Here is a 21491-nt window from a genome sequence, read left to right on the forward strand (position 1 = left end):
GGGCTTTTCTCTATCTCTAGTTGCAGCAAGCAGGGGCTACTCTTCGTTGCAGTGCACGGGCTTCTCATTGGGTGGCTTCTCTTGTTGTGGAGCATGGGCTCTAGGTGCACGGGCTTCAGTAGTTATGGCACTCGGGCTCAGTAGTTGTGGCTCGCAGGCTCTAGAGCGCAGGCTCAGTAGTAGGTGGTGCACAGGCTTAGTTGCTCCGCGGCATGTGGGATCTTCCCGGATCAGGGCTCGAACCTGTGTCCCCTGCATTGGCAGGCAGATTCTCAACTACTGCACCACCAGGGAAGCCCAATAGTATTCCTTTTTAAATTTTATTTTTAAAAATATTTACCAATAGTATTCCTTTTAAGGACGATACTTGTGAGATGTTGATGGAGAAGAAGTGTTGGAATACTAAGATTTGTGTGTATGGGTGTGTGGACTCAATTTTCCTAACCAGATGGAGCTGAGGATATGAGTTCTGGGCTGATAAAATCAACAAACGGCTTTGGGAGGCTGGTTTGTATGTGAAGTCAGTGGATGCCATCGTTCTCTTTTGCTGAGAAGAACATTTCAGGCTGAAATTAACAAAGGGGCATTCTGGGTTACTTGAATGAATAGATGCACAGGTAGGATAGAGCAGAATTGAGTATTGGTTTGTGAACCTTTAGATGTCACCGAAAAGAGGTTAGGACAGAAGCCAAAACGAGGCATGTTTCACCTTCCCTAATAGAGACCCTTCGATGTCTTTCTTACCTGTTGATTTTCTCAGTGGTCTTTAGGAGGATCCTGCATTACAAGTGTTGCTCAGTTGACTCCTGACCAGCAAGCTGGCCCGCGAAGCTGCAGGCAGCATCAGCTTTTCTAGCTTGTTTGGCAACCTGGCAGAGAGGGCCTGAAACAAGGTCTTTGGAAACAGCCACCCTTATACCTCTTCCTTCAAGACGTTGTCATTTTCCAGGATGTCTCAGCTGCCATCGAGATTGGGGCGGATTTGGTTTTTTTCATCGTTTGGAAAAGTGCCTCTTCAGATGAGAATGAACTTTGGAAAGCACAGGAAGGTGGGCTTGTTTCACAGTCAAGTACAAGCTTTGTGACTGTGGCCGGATCGACCCAACTCTCTTACTTTTGAGTGGCCAGAGAGGCTGGAGGTGCTCAGCTGCTATGTATACCTGACGCTCCTGAGTGGGAGGCAAGAGCCATGTTTGGACTCCTGAAATTTTTTCTTTTTCTCAGTCCTTCACCAAAGAAACTAGTTCTTACACTCTCCTGCTCCAGGGTCAGAGTGAGCCCTTCACCTCTGGTTTTGTCCTTGGAGCCTGAACCATGGGCTGCCTTCTCTGTACCTGACTCAAGGCTTTGAATCGCCCACCCCTTGGCCCATGTTTCAGGGATTTGAGGAGTGGGTTGCTAACAGGATGTGTGCTCTTTACCAGAGAGTCTTCCAGGCTGTGAAGAGAGGGAGAAACCTTCCTGGTCTCCATTTCTCTGGAAATTGATGTGCTTCTCTGCACCTCCTGTTGGCACCTGTCCTACTAAGGGCATCAAGGCACTAGCTGTGGGCCCCTTCCAGGGCGTGTGGTCAGTTCCCATGGACTCTGGCGTCTCTTGTCCTACTTGGCCTGTGCATCACTGTGGTTTATAGTGTTTAGATGTGGTTTTAGTGTTTAGACGCACATCCTCTGCTGGCTCCGTGACCTTGAGCCGGTCTCTTAACCTCTAGCTCCAGTTTCCTCATCTGAAAAATGGCATCTCTCGTAGGGTTATTATTGGGAAATTAGGTAATATCATATGTAAAATGAAGAGCAGGATGACAGGCACTTGAAAGTACCCACCGGCACTGCTGTCACCGTCCGTGTCATCCCTGCTTCTACTCAGCACTCCTTGCTGCTTAGTTTTCAGGTCCACAGTCCCTTACGTGCTGTTCTCAAATCTAAAGTCTCTGAAAACTGATTTTTTTTTTTTTTCCCCATTACTCATCTGGCAGCAAGACCTGACCTGAATTGACAGGCGGTGCCACGGCTGCAGAACTGCCCATGTCCATGACTAGGGGCCCCAGACCTCCCTGGGCTGTGGTGCGTGGGGAGGCCCTCCACTGCTTACAGGAGGAGTAACTTGCATTGGGGCAGCCCCTCACCCCACCGGGTGGGGTGGCTTGTGGGAGGGGCAGGGTCAGGGCACAGGGAGGTGAGGACACGTGGGCCAGTGGAGCTGGATCTCCTTTCCTCTTTGGGGTTCAGAGCAAGTTGAGAGGGATGAAGATCCAGAGCCGCAGCGCTTCCTGACGTGGGTGCCTCACCACCAGAGGCTTCGCAGTTTCCTTGAATGCTGCAGGCTTTTGGGGAAAAAATCTGAGGGAAGGGATCCACTTGAGGTGTCAATACCAAAAGGTGTATGTGGGACCTTCGGGTCTGCACAGGGACCATGGCTCTGCAGGATAAGATGATGGGGGTCAAGGCTTGATTCTCGGAGAACCATGGACTGTTTCCCTTGCTGATGTGGTTGTAAGTTTCTAAGCAGCCCCAGTAGTTTGGGGGTGGGGAGCTGTATGCATTGTGGGAGAGGGGGTCCCTGGAAGGAAGATCCTCTGCACTGTGGTACATCGTAACAACACTTCGGGGCCCAGGAGCTAGCGAGCGATGGGATTTTGTTTAGGGATCCACATATGACAAGCAATTAAAATGAAAAGCCTGAGATGGACTGAAGCTTGTTTAATTGGCTGAGATGGGCTTTAAGCTTTCGATGCCAATTAGATCAGATAGTTTCGGGGTGAGAGTGTGTCTCTCTGACGGAGGGATGAACCATTTTTCAGCAAACTCAGAAAGGTGCTTTAGGTGAGACACTCTCCCAACCATCCTGGTCCTGCCTACTTCTGATCCTGGGTGGACAGTGTCCCAGCGGCTGGTCTCTGATCCTGGTTTGCAAGAGGCTCTGGGGCTGGTGGCCAGGTTGTAAGGACCTCAGAGCAGGACATGTGGCTGGCTTGTGCCCTGTTCAGCATTTAGTACCACTTTCTGTTCATCTGCCTGTGTTTCCCTGAGTCACAGGGAGAAGTTCTCAGAAATCAGTTCCTTAGGGTTTACTGTCTCATTCTCTTGGGGTCTGGTTTATTGAGCACATGCTAGGTGCCAGCCATCTTGTCGAGGGACAGTGGTGACAAGACACCCTCCATAACTGCCTTTCTGAGTCCCTGTCTCAAAGGGAAGACCCATGAGAGAACAGACAGTTATGCTGTGACAGGGGCCCAGTGCAGGGCGGTCAGGAAGGGCTGCCAGGAGAAGGCAGTGTTTGAACTGGGTCCTGCAGCCTGAGCAGGCATTAGTCTAGTGGGGCGGGGAGGGGTGGGTGTCCCTGGCAGAGGGAACAGAGGCGGATTGTGTGGCCTCCCTGCGGAAGCACAGGTAGCCCGAGGAGCCTGGCCTGATGTGGGGCGGGGTGGGGGGGGCGCAGAAGGCTCTAGAGCCAGGTGTACTGCTCTCCAAAGCAGGGTGTCCCTGTCAGCTTCCCAGGGCTGCCATAGTGGAGCACCACAAACGGGGTGGCTTAACGTACGGATGCCAAGGGAGGAAGGGGTGTTGGTGGGATGACTTGGGAGATTGGGATTGACATATATACACTATTGATACTATGTATAAAATAGGCAATCAATGAGAACCTACCGTATAGCACAGGGAACTCTACTCAGGGTGACCTAGATGGGAAGGAAATCTAAAAAAGAGGGGATATATTTGTACATAAAGCTGATTTACTTGGCTGTACAGCAGAAACTAACACAACATTGTAAGGCAACTATACTCCAATGAAAATTTAAACAAACAAACAAAAATTTAAACAAACAAAAATTTAAACCCAGAAAAACTGGGTGGCTTAAACAAACGTATTCTCTCACAGTTCTGGAGCCTAGAAGTCAGAAGTCAAGGTGTTGCAGGGCGGTGCTTTCTGTGACGGCTCTAGGCAAGGACCCTTCCTTGCCTCTTCCAGCTTCTGGCTTTTGCTGGCTTCCTTGACGTTTCTTGGCTTGTAGATGGCGGCATCCCTCCAGGCACATGGCCGTCTTCTCTCTGTGTCTTCACATAAGACTTCTCTGTGCTTGTGTCCAAATTTACCCCTTTCACAAGGACACCAGTCCTATTGGATTAGGGCCACCCTCGTGACCATATTTTAAAAGTTTCGTCTGTAAAGACCCAATTTCCAAGTAAGGTCACGTTCTGAGTTTGTGGGGTTAGGACTTCAACATATCTTTTGGGTGAACACACTTCAACCCATAACCCCCCGGACTCGGGGCCTGGCCGGCCCTGCGGGCCCCCATCTCACCAGTCCTGTGTGTGCTCCCACAGAACCGGGCCGTAGGTCGGCCCAAGGGGAAGCTGGGCCCTGCCTCTGCGGTGAAGTTGGCCGCCAACCGGACCACGGCAGGAGCTCGCCGGCGCCGGACGCGATGCCGCAAGTGCGAGGCCTGCCTGCGGACGGAGTGTGGAGAGTGCCATTTCTGCAAGGACATGAAGAAGTTCGGGGGCCCCGGGCGGATGAAGCAGAGCTGCATCATGCGGCAGTGCATCGCGGTGAGTGCCCCCAGGGGCGCCCCTCCCAGTGGCTGCGGTGCTTCTCCCCCGGGAGTGGAGGTGGCAGCCCTTCCTTGGCTCCTGAATGCAGGCCCCACCTGTGCCTCAGGCCAGTCTGTTCCTCTTTTCGTTGGTCTGTCCAGTCCCTCCGCTTGAAGAGAACGTGGCCGCAGCAGAAACCCCGGAGGGGTGCTCCCTCCTGGGAAGAAAGGGGAGACTAATGCTGTTTTCAGATTCCACACTGCAGGACTCTGGGGTCCTGCCATGTGCTCAGGCTCCCTTTCCTTCATAGTCTGCTGGTCTTATAACTCCTTCCTTCCCTAGATGACTGAGTACTTTGAAGTCTCTGCCATTAAAGATGTCAGGGCAGCCTGTCCTGTCTGTGACCCTGTTGCCAACATTTATGGTCCAGTTCATGATGGTTCTGGGCCCTCCCTTCCTTCCTGTCCTGCCTTCGAAGTCAGAGGTCTGGGTGGAAGGTCAGTGCCCCTCCTGAGGGGGCCGTCCCAGAGAAGGAGGACTGATTTATGGTGTCCAGGAGGAGCTGGGCCGCTGGAAAGCTTGGCCTGCCCCTCCAGGCCATCTCGCCTGGCCTCCAGCCTTGCCCCAGGACAGGGCAGTGGTCTCAGGCTCTGGCAACTCAGCAAGGTCCTGGCTCTGCTCGTGTATCCCCCCTGCACACTCTCAGGCATTCTGCCTTCCTTGGGGCACGGCTCCGGGCCCCGGGGTCCTCCCTGAGGGAGCAGTGATCTCCGTGCTCCCACAGGAAAGCAGGCTCAGCAGGAGGGACAGGATCCTTGGCCCTGGGCAAGACCCTCACAGGCCCAGCCTGGCATCAGGCGAGGCTTCCTGCCTGGCTGCTGATGCCCCTCCAAGCTTGGGGCACCTTCCCCTTCTCCCTCCAACACATACTGCTTGTGTTTTCTTTATGTCTGTCTTTCTTTTTAAAATTGTGGTCCAAAACTTAGACACTTTACCATCTTGACCATTTTTAAGTGTACAGTTCAGTGATATTACTTATATGCTCGTTGTTGTGCAAACTGATCTCTAGAACTTTTTCATCTTGCCAAATGGAAACTCTATATCCATTGAACAGCAACTCCTCCCCCAGCCCTGGGCAACCACCTTTCTACTTTGTTTCTAATTGTGACTACTTTGGACACCTCATGTAAGTGGATTCAGGCAGGATGTCTCCCTCTGTGAGCTTATTTCACTTAGCTTTAATGTTTTCAGGGTTCATCCACATTGTAGCATGTGTCAGGATTTCCTTCTTTTTAAAGGCTGAATAGCGTTCGCTTGTATGGATGTGCTGCATTTTCTTTATCTGTTTATCTACTCATGGACATTTAAGTTGCTTCCACCTCTTGGCTATTGTGAATAATGCTGCAGTGAACATGGGTGTGCCAGTATCTCTTTGAGATCCTGCTTTGCATTCTTTTGGATATATTGCTATATCCAAAAGCATATTGTTATATATATATATATATATATATATATATATCTCTCAATCAGAAGTAGGATTATTGGATCATATGGTCATTTTGTTTTTAATTGAGTAATCTCCATACTGTTTCCCACAGTGGTTGCTCTATTTCACATTCCCACCAATAGTGCACAAGGGTTTCAGCTTTTCCACATCCTTGCCAACACTTGTTATTTTTTTCTTCTTTTCTTTTTTTTTTTTTTAAAGATGATGTTGGGGGTAGGAGTTTTAATTAATTAATTAATTTTTGCTGTTGGGTCTTCGTTTCTGTGCGAGGGCTTTCTCTAGTTGTGGCCAGCGGGGGCCACTCTTCATCGTGGTGCGCGGGCCTCTCTTGTTGCAGAGCACAGGCTCCAGACGTGCAGGCTCAGTAGTTGTGGCTCATGGGCCTAGTTGCTCCGCGGCATGTGGGATCCTCACAGACCAGGGCTCGAACCCGTGTCCCCTGCATTAGCAGACAGATTCTCAACCACTGCGCCACCAGGGACGTCCCTATTTTTTTCTTTTTTGATAGTGGCCATCCTAATGAGTGTGAGGTGATACCTCACTGTGGTTTTGATTTACATTTCTCTGATGATTAGTGATGTTGAGCATCTTTTCATGTGATTGTTGGTCATTTGTAGGCCTTCTTTGTACAAAGGTCTGTTGAAGTCCTTTGCCTATTTTAAAATTGGATTGTTTGTATTTTGTTGTTGAGTTATAGAATTCTTCATATATTCTGGATATTAACCCCTTATCAGATAACATGGTTTGTAAATATTTTCTCTCATTATGTACGTTGCCTTTTCACTCTCTTGTTTCCTTTGCTGTGTAGACGTTTTGCAGTTTCGTTGCTTGTGTTTTTGTCATCTGTACCAGGCCATTTGAATGGATTTCAGGGAGTTTGAGCGCCCCCTTGAAATTAAATACAGATTTTTATATGTGTGCCTGTGTGTATGTGCATTTTTCTGGAGTGAGGGTCCATGACTTATTGCATTCTGTCATGGTTTAAGAGAAGTTGTCCATAGGGACTCTCGGTTTTGAGAACAGTGTCACCTAAAACTTGGCATGTTAGCAGTGCCCCAGGACCCTCTCTTCCTCTTATTTTTTTTTTTTAATTAATATTTTTGGCTGTGTTAGGTCTTCATTGCTGCGCGTGGGCTTTCTCTAGTTGTGGCGAGCAGGGTCTACTCTGTTATGGTGGGTGGGCTTCTCATTGCAGTGGCTTCTCTTGTTGCGGAGCACGGTCTCTAGAGCACAGGCTCAGTAGTTGTGGCACCCGAGCTTAGTTGCTCCACCGCATGTGGGATCTTTCTGGACCAGGGCTTGAACCCATGTCCCCTGCATTGGCAGGCGAATTCTTAACCACTGCGCCACCAGGGAAGTCCCCGTCTCTTCCTCTTTAGCCATACTTTCTCTTTCACCCTCACCTTCCCTCCAGTGACCCAGGTCCAGTTACAGGAAGCTGTCTCTGCTGTCACCTGTTCTTTGCAGCCCTGGTGTCTGGCCCAGTGCCTGACACAGGGATTGTCGGTTGAAGGAAACCTCACTTTTGTGTGTGTCTTCCTCTCCAACCTGGGACTGATGGCAAATGCAACCTTAGCCCGACCCTCACTTGAGGTCCTTGCTCTTCTTCCAGGCTTCGCACTTTGTTGGGGCACTTCCTGCCATGTTCTACCTACCTCTGACCCAGGCAGGCCCACCTCTACTACTCTTCCAGGCCCTTTTTCCTGATGAGTGAGTCTCTCTCTTCCCATGGCGGAGGCTTCCTCCACAGACTTTATCCCTTCCCACTGCCCAGCACCCTCTCCCTGTAGCCCTGGGTGGGTTTCCCCTCCTGCAGTAACTTTGCAAAGACTGGTTCTGTCTCTCCTCACCTACTTCAGAGTCTGAACGAATGATGACTCTTTTGCCTTCAGTGTTCTATCCATTTTACAGACTTTTCCAGTTATTGGTGGAGTGTATATCCCAGCTTATTTGAAGCTATTCTAACTCAGTTTAATAAAAATTGGTTGTGTGTTTCTTCTGGATCCCAAGTACTGGGAGGTGGACGTTTATAAGGAGGAGAGAGTGAGAGCTTGTCCGCAGGGGTTTATAGTCTAATACATCAGCGCTCAAACTTTGTGGTCTTGGGACCCCTTTGCTCTCTTAAAAGTTATGAAAACCCCAAAGAGCTTTCATTTATGTGGGTTATTTATTAATATTACTGTAATAAAAAATTTTAAATATTTTGAATTCATTTAAAAATTATAAGAAACCCACTACATGTTAACATAAATAACATTTTTAGGAGAAATAACATCTTCGGAAACAAAAATGATTAGTAGGAAAAATAGCATTGTTATATGTTTTTGTAAATCTTTTTTATGCCAGGTTCAGTAGAAAAGACCTAGATTTTCATATATGCTTCTATATTCATTCTGTGATGTTGTTTTGAGGCACTATATGAGGAAAACCTGGCCTCATAAATATGTAGTTGAAAAAGGGAGGAGTCTTTTTTGGTGGGTGGGTCTGCGCTGCTCAGCTTATGACTGTGAAAGCGTGGAGTCCGAACCGCTGGAAACCGCTGGACTGCCAGGGAATTCCTGGGAGGAGTCTTTTTTTGTTTATTTGTTTGTTTTATTGTTTTTTGTGGTATGCGGGCCTCTCACTGCTGTGGCCTCTCTCGTTGCGGGGCACAGGCTCCGGACACGCAGGCTCAGCGGCCATGGCTCACGGGCCCAGCCGCTCCGCGGCACGTGGGATCCTCCCGGGCCAGGGCACGAACCCGTGTCCCCTGCATCGACAGGCGGACTCTCAACCACTGCGCCACCAGGGAAGCCCATGGGAGGAGTCTTTTAATAGCCTTTTCAGATAATCATGGATATACTTCTCATCCACCACCAGAGCTCAACAGGTGGCAAGTGCTTAAAGGTTAGTTGCAATGTGGAATCTGAATCTGTATCAGTGAACTTTTCCTACTGTTACATTAAAATTCATTAGTCGTTCTTGCCCCTCATTTGCTTATGCCTAATGTTATAACATCAGATATTGGTCATTTGGAAAACACTGGCTCACTGAGTTTTACAGATTTTCCAAATAGGGGTACATAGTGTTATACAGTGTTTAAAAAAAAAAAACACACATTTGTTAACACCAGCACCAGTGTCCTCAGAAAATTCTTTAAGTATCAGGAAACTGTCTAGTTCACAGTGGCTGATGTAAGTTTTCCAAAATTCTGATTTTTGTTTGAAAATTCAAATTTCATCATCTGCAACAAATGTTTTAAGTGATATTTCTGAAAGTGACAGACTTACTTATTTCATCTTTGAGAAGATGTGCCAATACCCTTTTTTTTTTTTTTTTTAAATAATCAGTCATTCTTTCAAGTAAAATGGTGTTCTATGGAGAAAGTGACCAGTTCAGTTCACGGCTTGATCACAAGAGCTTTTCCTTTAGATAACCGTCATCCTTTGGTGTTCAGCTGAAGTAGTTGATGCATACTTCCTATTTTGTCACGCAGAATATTAAAAGAATGTGTACTCGGAGGTCAGAGTTTTAATAAAATTAATAATTCTTACTGCTTTATCAAAGATATCCTTAAATGAAACTGGTGAGCTTTTTAAGGAGCATGTGGCCAGGAACGGCCCAGCGACTGCCTGGGCACATTGGAGCCTCTGCCCTGACAGGTGCCAGCAGTCTCACCCATCAGTGCAAGTGTCAACACAGTGAAAAAGGCAGATGATGTCTTAGTGGTATTCTGAAGATAGTTTGACCTCCCTGTAAAGTCTTGAGGACCCGGAGTTCTTAGACTGTGCTTTGATAGCCGCTGGAGAGATGCGGCCTCAGCCCCTACAGATCTGGGCTCGGTTCATGCCCCACCTCCTCCTGCAGGTCTTTTCTCAGAGGTCAGGCTGTCCCTGACCTCTGCGTTTCTGATTAGCCCTCCTTTCTCCCACCTCACTGCTGACCTGGCCCTCCTTGCTTTATTTTTCTCCATTTCCCTTGTCACCATCTAACAGACTCTTCTTCATTTTGCTCACCTCCCTCCACTAAAATGTAAGCTCAGGATGGCAGAGACTTTTATCTGTCTGGTTCAGTGCTATAGCCAGCACTTGGAGTGGTACCTGGCACGTGGAGGTAGTAGCCAGATAAGAATTTGAATGAATGAATGAATGATGGGCAGTGCCTGGGCTGGTTCTCCCCCAGCTCCTGGAAGGCCCGAGGCGAGTACCTCATTGCCTTTGATGTGTTTCCCATGGGGTCCCGGCCGTGCTGACCCCTGTGTGTTCTCCCCGCTCTTCAGCCAGTGCTGCCCCACACCGCCGTGTGTCTAGTGTGTGGCGAGGCAGGAAAAGAGGACACAGTGGAAGAGGAAGAAGGCAAGTTTAACCTCATGCTCATGGAGTGCTCCATCTGCAACGAAATCATCCACCCTGGATGCCTTAAGGTGAGCAGCCTCGGGGGCATCTGGCTGTGCCGCCTGGCGCCTCACCCTGGGCCTCTGGTGGTGCTGATGCTGCAGGGGTTTGGGGGGTGGAGGGGAGTGAGACTAGGTTCCCTCCCTGGAGGACTCTGAGTCTGGGGGATTCTCTGTGTCCGATGATAAGCTGAGGGCGAGAAGGTTCTGGAGTCGCTCAGACCTTGCACCCATGTCTTTGAGGGAGTGAAGACACACACAGACACACACATTCCACCTCCTGGGACCTCAGAACCACAGAGAGTTCCCAGAGTCTTGCACCTGGGCCAGAGGGAGAGAGTGGGTAGTTGGGCTGCTCTCAGGCTTCTGGGAAAAAAGGCCTGGGCCAGGGGAGGGCAGGTCCTGTAACAACAGGTGGTTGCATTCCTGTCCCATGTGCCAGGAACCTGTTCCCTTGGTGTGCCCAGGGCAGGACTGCCTCCTGGGGACCATCGTGCTGTGCCTGCCTGTCTTGGGCAGCAGGTTCCACCTTTGAAAGGAAGAGACTGCTCTGGGCTGACACATACCTCATGCCTCTGCCTCAAGAGAATGTCAGCCTACTTGGCACCTCCCATCAGCCCAGCTCTATCTGTGTTCAGAGAGATGAGAGTGGGCCTGCCCCAAAGGGTGCTTCAGCTCTGAGGTGTCCGTCCCCTTTCCCTCGGTGCTGGTAGTGGGGTTTGTCGTGACACTCCCCTCTCCCCAGCACACACACCTCCCCCTCTGAAAAGGGGGAGGTGCTTTTCCCCTGGCCCCTGGTTACTTCTCTCTCTCCCGGATCAGAAGCTCCAGGGAAAGCACATCTCACTTGCTGATAACCACGCACCCAGTTCGGTGCTGTTAAATGACTGAATGGTTTGTGGGTCCTTGCTGGGTGCCAGGCCCTGAGCTAATTGCTTTCACTAGGTTAACTCATTGAATTCTCACATAACTCCAGTGAGATAGGCACACTCCATTTTATGGCTGAGGGCACTGGCCCACAGAGATGGAGTGATTTGCCCAGGGTCATTGAGCTAGGAAGAGGCACTATCAGGATTTGAACCCTGACCTGAATGCAGAGCCACCCATCTTAACCACTCTTGTTTTCTCTTGGCCAGAGGTGGTATGGAAATGGCTTTTGGGAGGGGGTGTTGATGCTTTTGGAGGAGCTGGCCCTGTCCACCCCCTCCCTGCTTGCTGACTGGTGTGTGTCCCTCCCAGATTAAGGAGTCAGAGGGCGTGGTCAACGATGAGCTTCCAAACTGCTGGGAGTGTCCAAAGTGTAACCACGCCGGCAAGACCGGGAAAGTGAGTGCCGGGCTCCAAGTCCCAGGGGTCAGCCCGGGAGGGGGTAGACCTTGGCCTTGCCAGACCCAGCCTGTCTCCCCGCCCACGGTGATGTCGGCTTGAGGGGTACCGCGGACTCGGGGGCAAGGGCACGTCCAAAGATATACAGTTCGTGTGTTCCTTCTCTGTTTTTGGCCTACAAGCAAAAGCGTGGCCCTGGCTTTAAGTATGCCTCAAACCTGCCCGGCTCCCTGCTCAAGGAGCAGAAGATGAACCGGGACAGCAAGGAGGGGCAGGAGCCTGCCAAGCGGAGGAGTGAGTGTGAAGAGGCGCCCCGGCGCAGGCCAGACGAGCACCCCAAGAAGGTGCCCCCTGACGGCATCCTGCGCCGAAAGTCAGACGATGTGCACCTGAGGAGGAAGCGGAAATACGAGAAGCCCCAGGAGCTGAGTGGACGCAAGCGAGTACGACCGGGAGGGACGGGCAGCGAGGGGTGGCCTGGCTGGTCCCGGGTGCAGGGGCGCGTGGGCGGGGGCGGGGATGGGCAGCGGGGAGAGCCGAAGTCACGGAAGTCCTGAGAGCCCGGCCCGAGAGAAAGGAGGGGAAAACCAGCGAGTCACTCCTCTTCCCACCCCTTTAGGCCTCGACGCTTCAAACGTCCCCCGGTTCCTCCTCTCACCTCTCGCCGAGGCCCCCTCTAGGCAGCAGCCTCAGCCCCTGGTGGAGATCCAGTCTCACTTACTTCCAGCAGCAGGTGCTCCCACGTCGCCCCGCCCTCCCCAGGCCCCGGGGACTCGCGAGTCCCGGGCCGCCCCCGCCCCACTGGTCCTCGAACCCAGTGCCGCAGACCTCCAAGGCACCTGTTCACCGTAGCTTCCCAGGCCTCAGCCCCAAGGCTCTGGCTCGTGGTTCCGGCGTGGGGCCTGGGAAGCTGAAGCTGCCGCGGGGAAGCCCTGTGGATCTGGGGAACCTCGGAGGATCCTGGCGGCCCCTCTTCGCCCACCGGCCCTTCCAGCATCAGCCACGAGGTGGCGCCTGGTTGTCTTCTCCTCGTTCTAGCCATTAAGGCTCGGCCGGGAATCCTGCAGACCCTGCCTCTGGGACAGGCTCCCTGAGCCAAGTCCGACGTGAATGGGCGACTGCATATCTCTGGGTCTGTCCAGGGGTGGGAGGTCAGTTGGGTGGGGACAGCTCTATCACTCTCCGCCAGTTCCAGCTTCTTCCTTAAAACCAGCAGGCAGGGCCCACCCGTCTGTCAGAGCAGAGAAGATGGGATTTGTTGGGAAGGTGACCCTCCAGCCTCTGTTGGTGGGGCTGGGTGTAGAGGGGACCAAATCCCATGAACGCTGGGAGCAAGCTCTGCATCCTTTCTTTTCTGTGACAGCTAAAACCCGGCAAAGAAGATAAGCTTTTCAGGAAAAAGGTACCATCTTACGCCCTCGCCCCAGGCCTGCTCCTGGGGCAATGGGTCCTGGGGTGGAGGGTGGGAGGCCTGGGTGGGCGCAGCCCCGGGTCTAGGGGCTCATCCCCCCACGCTCCCCCTCCTCCCTCAGCGGCGGTCCTGGAAGAACGCTGAGGACCGAATGGCTCTGGCCAACAAGCCTCTCAGGCGCTTCAAGCAGGAGCCAGAGGATGACCTGCCCGAGGCGCCCCCCAAGACAAGGGAGAGCGACCACTCCCGCTCCAGCTCCCCCACCGCCGGCCCCAGCACGGAGGGGGCGGAGGGCCCCGAGGAGAAGAGGAAGGTGAAGATGCGCCGGAAGCGGCGACTCCCCAACAAGGAGCTGAGCAAGGAGCTGAGCAAGGAGCTCAACCAGGAGATCCAGAAGACGGAGAGCAGCCTGGCCCACGAGAACCACCAGCCCATCAAGTCGGAGCCTGAGAGCGAGAACGAGGAGCCCAAGCGGCCCCTGGGCCTCTGTGAGCGCCCTCACCGCTTCAGCAAGGGGCCCAACGGCACCCCCCGGGAGCTGCGGCACCAGCTGGGGCCCAGCCTGCGCAGCCCGCCCCGAGTCATCTCCCGGCCCCCTCCCTCCGTGTCCCCGCCCAAGTGCATCCAGATGGAGCGACATGTGATCCGGCCGCCCCCCATCAGCCCCCCGCCCGACTCGCTGCCCCTGGATGATGGGGCGGCCCACGTTATGCACAGGGAGGTGTGGATGGCCGTCTTCAGCTACCTCAGCCACCAAGACCTGTGTGTCTGCATGCGGGTCTGCAGGACCTGGAACCGCTGGTGAGGGGCACCGGCTGAGTTTGGATGGGGGCACCAGGGGGTCAGGCTGAGGCTTAGACTAGGCCAGGGATGGCGCGTGCGTCCCCACTGGAGTCACTCGTGATGCTCTTTCTTTCTAAGCCCCGTCCAGCTTAAATATCCTCCTCAAAGAGGTCTAGCAGCTACAGTCAGTGTGGTCTTGTCAAAAGAGGTGAACCCTATTTGCTTTCCTGATTTAGCTTCTTGGAAGATGAACTGAGGACCAGGGGGAGCCCTTGTCCTTAAAGAGCTAGCCCAGGTCACGAGTGCCGCGCCAGTTCCTCATCTTAATCCCTGCTTTGATAGTTCCCAGCTGGAACGGTCTCTGACCTTGGCCAAGTTACTTACCTTCATCTGTGAACAGGCATGATGCAGGGTTGTTTTGAGATATGGCCTGTGGAGGGTGTAATTAAACCCCCAGTAAATACTTTACAGCTTCTGGTACTTTCCATGGGGGTGGGGGGGAAGGGCTGTGACAATCAGAGCAGAGGCTCTCAGGTGCCAACGAGACGGAAACTAAACAGAAGGGTCCAGGAGACGAAGTTAAGGAGCCTCCCCCTGGGCTTGGTAGGTGGGGGACTGACCACAGCTATGCATGGGGCTCCCCAAGAGAGCTCCCAACTCTGACGTTGCCCCCTCTGCTGGGCTTGGCCCCCAGGTGCTGTGATAAGCGGTTATGGACCCGCATCGACCTGAACCACTGCAAGTCCATCACACCCCTGATGCTGAGCGGCATCATCCGGCGACAGCCTGTCTCCCTGGACCTCAGCTGGACCAATATCTCCAAGAAACAGCTGAGCTGGCTCATCAACCGCTTGCCTGGTGAGCACTGGGCCAGGGACCCTCAATGTGCAGTAGCAGGGGCTGGGGTGTATCACCTGACCTGCCACCCCCTCTCTGTCCCCCGCCAGGGCTCCGAGACCTGGTGCTGTCAGGCTGCTCATGGATCGCAGTCTCAGCCCTCTGTAGCTCCAGTTGTCCGCTGCTCCGGACCTTGGATGTCCAGTGGGTAGAAGGACTAAAGGACGCCCAGATGCGGGATCTCCTGTCCCCGCCTACAGATAACAGGCCAGGTGAGTGTCCGGGACAGGGGTGTACCCAAGGCATGGTCACAAGAAGGTGGTATGACCAAGCTGTGCCGTTGGATCTGGTTTTCACCACAGACCCCATCTGGTACTCATGTCTTCAAGCCTTTTCTGGCTTCAGCCCTTCTCGACGCAGAGCTGAGTCCCAGCTGCTGTTCTCAGTCAGCTTTGGGTACAAGAGGGGACCTGTGAGAGGGCAGAGGCTCCCAGGATGCCACTTTGGGAACTCTGCATCTCACTGCTTCTATGTTAATTGGTCCTTCGTTGGCTTTAAGCCTCAGGCATCGGGGTCAGTGTGGCCGGACAGGGCCTCACGGGATGAAGCCCTCCTAGGTCGGGTTGCAGGACTCACTGCTCCCCACCAGTACCTTAAATGAGGAATCTGTGGTGACCCAGAGATGCTGTGCTGTCTGTACTCCAATTGGCTGAGCACTGTTGGGTGGAATGCAGGCTCTGTGTTTCTAGGTCTTCTGACTTTTAAAGAATCTACAAGGGTAAAACTTGATGTGGAATATTCCGATTTTTAAATGTTGGAACCAGTTTTGATCTTTTGGGGGAGACACTCAATGGCTAAATGAGACCCAGGTGTTCCACCTGGCTGGTAGGCCTTGTAAAGTGTCATGTCAGGGTGACATGTTGCCTCTCTGTCCTGCCCCCTCAGGTCAGATGGACAATCGGAGTAAGCTCCGGAACATTGTGGAGCTGCGTCTGGCCGGTCTGGACATCACAGACGCCTCCCTGCGGCTTATCATTCGCCACATGCCCCTGCTCTCCAAGCTCCACCTTAGTTACTGTAACCATGTGACTGACCAGTCCATCAACCTGCTCACCGCTGTGGGCACCACCACCCGAGACTCCTTAACCGAAATCAACCTGTCAGGTCAGTGCGGGGCACCCATCGGGGTCTGCCCAGGACCCCGGGGGACAGGCTGGGCATTCTTCATTCGAAAGGAAATACTTGTGGGCCTGTTGCTATAGGGTCACAGTGTTAGACGCTACGACACACCAGTGAACAAGACAGACCCACGGCCTAGTCTAGAGGGGAAACACACATTAAACAAATAAGCGTTATTAGATTTTAAATAATTGCTCCAAAAAATAGTGCTAGTAGCAGTGAGAGCACATGAGCACATAGCAGTGGGTCTTGACCCAAAATATGGGCTAGAAAAGCTTCCCTTGGGTGCTGTGGACGACCTGGCGCCTGGCAGCAGGGGGTGTGGGAGAGTAGCCGGCAGTGAGGCCAGGCTGGGCCAATGGAGTAATAAGCAGCTTGATTTCTGCCATGGTGGTTGTCGCTTATGTGTCCCCCTCCTGACCCTGCTATCAACGGGCCTGTTGTTGACAAGAAAAAAAACCCACAGTGGAGTCCTCACTCCCCCCACTTACTGATGGGGCTGGAGTTGGTTCCTAAGGACTTGGGGCACAACCAACGGGAAGGTGGACAGAGGCAACGCTGCCTGTTCTCAGCCCAGTTAACCCAGTTCTCATCTCATCGCTCAGGATGGTCAGATTGGGCGTGTAAGATTTGGACCAGACCAAAAAAAAAAGGAGAAAAGAAACTTTTTTCTTCTAGAAATTACCAAGTAATAAATGATACCCTCACCTCATTTAAATTACATTTTGACACAGTCCAATCTGATGTCTGGCTTGGTCAGGATTCACATATTGTTTAGCTGTTTCCCTCTCTCCATCCCACATTCATGCCTGAGAAACGCCTTCCTGTTACCAGTACCACATCCGCGTGGGAGCTGATGCTGTACCTTAGTGCCTAGGGAGCCCACCCTCCTCCTTGGGGAGTATTGGTGGCGAGGTGAGGGGGGAGGGGGGGTGTTGCATTCCATGGAGGCAGAGAACAGAGAGCCACACTGAGGTGAGCTTTCACCAAGACCCCAGCTCCAGGCTCAGCTCGTGGTCTTGAATTGATGCTGGGGCCGCCCCGTGGAGGAGGGCCTGGGGAGCATCTTGTTCTAAAGCGCTCGGTAGTAATGAACTCTTTTCACTTATTCTAATTTAATTACTATGCATGTGTAGCAGAGATCCCAGTATAAATCCCCCTCCCCTGCAGCACAGTCCATGATGTGTTTGTATAAATCATCTTTTTCCATTTTGTTTTCCACCACAATCCTTTGAGGTCATCTTTTTGTCTCAGGATCTACATGCAGATCTCTGCGTTTGCATTAAGAGCTGTGATGTATATGAAGCCCAGTCTCTCTCATACCCAGTCTCTTCTAGATTCAGTTCTTTTTAAAATGTTTTCCCCTCCTGTCAGTATAACTAGTTCATGATAAAATAAGTCTCTTCCACAAAATGGATGGCACTTGACATGTTTCCAGATCCTTCATTGTGGTTGGAGGATCAGGTCTAGTGGCAGAGTGAAGCCATGGTTGCTCGAGGTGGCCCTTTGGCTTCCCCTTCCCTGCCCCTGATTCTCACCTTGAGGCAACCACCTTCAACTCTTGAGCTCTTTGTTTCGGTTTACCTCCATTTTTTCCAAACAGCAAGCCTACATTGCTTTCTTATTGTTTTTTGTTTTTCTTTTCAGATGCTCTGTGTTTGTTAACTTGCTATGCAGAGAACAAGGATTACTATTCTTACATTCTCTTACCCTGCTTCCTTTTCTCCCTTCATCTTCCCAATTTGTGGTTAAGTCACTATTACTTACCTTATTATGGCCATGTTAGTATTGTCCACTGTTGAACCAGTGTGTATTATGGGTATGTTTCCTTTCTTGCACATGTTTTTGGTTTGTTTTCCCTAGAGTTAATAATTGTCTCATTTTTGTTTGGTTAGTTTCTATAACAGACTTGAGTACTGTTCTTTCCCCACGTGAACTCGTCAGGCCCTCAACCAGTCTGTGTAGAAACCACCCTCCTGGACTTCTCTTCCTCCTGCCCCCACTTGAACTTGGCTGTCTCTGCCTGCTGCACAGCTCCTGTCCTGGGACTTCCTTGGTTTCTGTCTTGTGCAGGGACCCTTCTTTCCTTGGTCCCGTATCTTCTTTCTTGGTTTATCTGTTCGTTTGGTAGAGGACATCTTCCAGACCTTATATGTCTGAAAATGGCTGTACTATACCTTCATGTTTAATTGATAGCTTAGCTGGTTATATAGTTCTAGTTTGGGAACCATATTGTTTCAGAAAGTGGGAGGCACTGCTCCTTTGGCTTCTGCCTTCCAGAGTTGATGTCCAAAACGATTTGATTCTCCATCCTTCAGTGAATATTTTCTCTCATTGGAAGTTTGTAGAACACGATCTTTTTATTTATTTATTTAAAAAATTATTTTTTAAAAAAATTTAATTAATTTGGCTGTGCCGGGTCTTAGTTGCAGGATACAGGATCTTCGTTGCAGCATGTGGGCTCTAGTTCCCTGACCAGGGATCAAACCTGGGCCCCCTGCATTGGGAGCGCGAGTCTTAGCCACTGGAGCACCAGGGAAGTCCCGTGTAGGACATGAGTTTATCTCAAAGTTTTTTGCAGTTTTGGTTGGTGAGCCTTGGTTTGAGTCCATTTTCAGGGATTGTATTGAGCATTCATGAGTGCTTTCAGTCTCTCAATTTGGTTCTGGAAAATTGCCTTGAATTATTTAATTTCCTTCCCTTCTGTTTTCTTTCTTTAGTAGTCCTCTGATACCTTTAGTTTTTTTTTTCCTTTTTCCCATCTCTGTATCTGGTTTTCCTCCACTTATCACAGAATTCATATACAGCTGACCCTTGAACTAGTTAGGGGCTAGGGGTACAGCCCTCCTTGCAGTAGAAAATCCAAATATAACTTAACAGTTGGCCCTTGGTATCCACACTTCCTCCAAAAACTCAGATTCAACCACTAATTTGTAGCCTGTAGTATTTACTATTGAAAAAAATCAGCATATAAGTGGACCCGCACAGTTCAAACCCGTGTTGTTCAAGGGTCAACTGCCATGAGTTTTTCATTTCTGCTTTTTGTTAGGTTCAAACATATGAAGCTGCTTTTTATGTAGGTCAGAAAACAGTCAAATATTGGCAGTTTTCATATGGTTTAGCCTATATTTTTAATTTTACAGCTATAGTTTGTTCTCTGAACTTTCGGAGAGTGGCATGTTCTTGTTTCTTGCATCCAGATATTGTCCATCCTGAGGATACTGATGGTTTTTTCTTTTCTACATAGACCATACATTCCTTCAGATGCAGTCAGTGGGCCTGCCTAAGGGGCCCTTCTCAGATTTAGTGTCAACATGAGGTTGTCAGCTCAGGTGATCGGAGGCTCTGGGGACACGGTGGGAGCTGGTCTGCTGTGGGTATCATTGGGTGGTCAGCATGGGTTGTTTTCTTTGGGGAAACCCAGACGTGACATCTGTCAGTCTTTCCTCTTAAGCTGGTCAAGGTTGCCAAAGGACACTCTCTTCCTTGACCTCCCAACCGAAGGGCTCAGGCCGGGCTGCCAGGGTTCTAGGGCTTGGCAGGGAAGGAGTCTGGAGGTCTCGACAGTCAGCAGGTAAATTTCCCTGTAACCCCCATTTTTCAGGGGGTGCCCCTGCCTTCCACAGTGCCTGGTGGTGCCTGGTCTAGAGACTTTCTCTTGCCCATCAGAGACAAACTCCCCTCTTTTGCTGGGGAAGGGAGTTTCAGCCTCTTACTGCTCCTTAAGTAGATTTTCAACCAGTCCTTCTGTCTCTAACCCCATCTTTAGCCCCACTTTCGTTGTACTTGTTGCTTCCAGTACCTGTACCTTTGAGGTCTTCTGTAGAAGAAATCTGCTTCTCTGCTTTTCCTTCAGCCAGTTTGGGGTTAAGCTTTCTCAAGTCTAGTGAATGTTACCTTTTCTCCAGCTTTCTAAATTAACAAAATTTTTTTTATTGTGGTAAGATACACATAACATAAAATTTACCATTTTAACAATTCTTAAGTGTCCAGTTCACTAGCATTAAGTACAGACATGTAGTTGTGCAGCCGCCACCACCCGTCTTCAGAACCTCTTCTTCACCCTGTCAGAAACTCTGTACCCACTAAATACTAACTCCTCACTCCCTTTCCTCTCCTGCCCTCAGCAACCACCATTCTACTGTCTGTCCCTGAATTTGACTCTTCTAGGTACCCCACATAAGTGGAACCATACAGTAGTTGTTTCCTTCAGGACTGGCTTATTATATATACACCACATTTTATTTATCCATTCATCTGCTAATGGACACTTGGGTTGCTTCTGTCTTTTGGCTATTGTCAGTAATGTTGCTGTGAACATGGGTGTATAAATTCATTGTTCTTTGGGTATATAACCAGAAATGGACTGCCTGAATCACATGGTAATTCTGTGTTTACTTTTTTTTGAGAAACTACTATATTGTTTCTCAGAGCAGCTGCACTGTTTTACATTCCTACTAACAGTGCAAAGGGTTCCAACTTCTCCACATCCTTACTAACACTTTCTGGGGTTTGGGGTTTTTTGTTTGTTTAAGCGAAAACCATGCTAATGCATATGAAGATCTCAGTGGGGTCTTGACTTGCATTTCCTTAATGATTCGTGATACTAAGCATCTTTTCGTTTGCTTATTTACCATTTGTGTATCTTCTTTGAACAAATGTCTATTCCCGTCTTTTGCCCATTTTTTAATCAGGTTGTTTGTGTTGTTGTTGAATTGTAGGATTTCTTTATATATTCTGGATATTAATTCCTTAACAGATACATGACTTGCAAATATTTTCTCCCATTCTCTGTTGTTTTTTCACTCTCTTGATAGTGTCCTTTGTACAAAAGTTTTTAATTTTGATGAAGTTCAGTCTTTTCCCTTTTGTGGCCTGTGCTTTTGGTATCATGTTTAAGAAACCATTGACAAATCCAAGGTCACGAAGATTTCCCATGTTTTCTTCTAAGAGTTTCATAGTTTTAGCTCTTACGTTAAGTCTTTGAATAATCTTAATTTTTGTATATGGTGTGATGGGGGAGGGTGGTCTAGCTTCATCCTGTTGCATGTGGATATCCAGTTTTCCCAGCACCATTTGTTGAAAAGTCTGTCTTTTCGCCCACTGAATTGTTTTGGCATCTCGTCAAAAATCATTTGACCATTTGAGGGTTTATTTTTGGGGCTCTCAATTCTGTTCCATTGGTGTATATGTTTGTCCTTATGCCGGTAACACATGCTGTGGCTTTGTAGTATTGAAATCAGGAAGTGCGAGTCCTCTGACTTTCTCTTTTTCAAGGTTGCTTTGGCAATTCAGGGTCCCTTAAATTTCTACATGATTAAGATGCATTTTTCTTTTTCTACAAAAAAAACCGCTTTTGGTATTTTATAGCAATTTCATTGAGTCTGTAGACTGCTTTGGGGTAATACTGGCATTTTAATAATATTAAGTTTTCTAATCTGAACATCGGCTGTCTTTCCATTTATATCTTTTAATTTCTTTCAGCGTTGTTTTTTAGTTTTCAGTGTACAAGTCTTTCTTCGTTAAATTTATTACTAAATGTTT

The 21491-nt window shown here is 50.0% G+C and overlaps 1 protein-coding gene across 26 annotated transcripts in view; it reads left to right on the forward strand.

Moving 5' to 3' along the window:
- KDM2B (lysine demethylase 2B) overlaps nt 1–21491 on the forward strand; it is a 122557-nt gene that overhangs the window by 99177 nt on the left and 1889 nt on the right. For 20 of the 26 annotated variants that reach the window (XM_033836854.2, XM_033836859.2, XM_073790045.1 and 17 more), the window contains 10 exons: nt 4326–4550; nt 10298–10441; nt 11651–11737; nt 11911–12180; nt 12357–12470; nt 13101–13139; nt 13270–13949; nt 14626–14789; nt 14879–15040; nt 15714–15932. In XM_033836854.2, the coding sequence (XP_033692745.1) occupies nt 4326–4550; nt 10298–10441; nt 11651–11737; nt 11911–12180; nt 12357–12470; nt 13101–13139; nt 13270–13949; nt 14626–14789; nt 14879–15040; nt 15714–15932 (2104 nt within the window). The remainder of the gene's footprint in view (nt 1–4325; nt 4551–10297; nt 10442–11650; nt 11738–11910; nt 12181–12356; nt 12471–13100; nt 13140–13269; nt 13950–14625; nt 14790–14878; nt 15041–15713; nt 15933–21491) is intronic. The other 6 variants (XM_033836855.2, XM_033836860.2, XM_033836861.2 and 3 more) reach the window with 2 other exon arrangements.

Source organism: Tursiops truncatus, chromosome 13, assembly GCF_011762595.2.
Source record: "Tursiops truncatus isolate mTurTru1 chromosome 13, mTurTru1.mat.Y, whole genome shotgun sequence".
In the NCBI taxonomy this organism is placed as follows: domain Eukaryota; kingdom Metazoa; phylum Chordata; class Mammalia; order Artiodactyla; family Delphinidae; genus Tursiops; species Tursiops truncatus.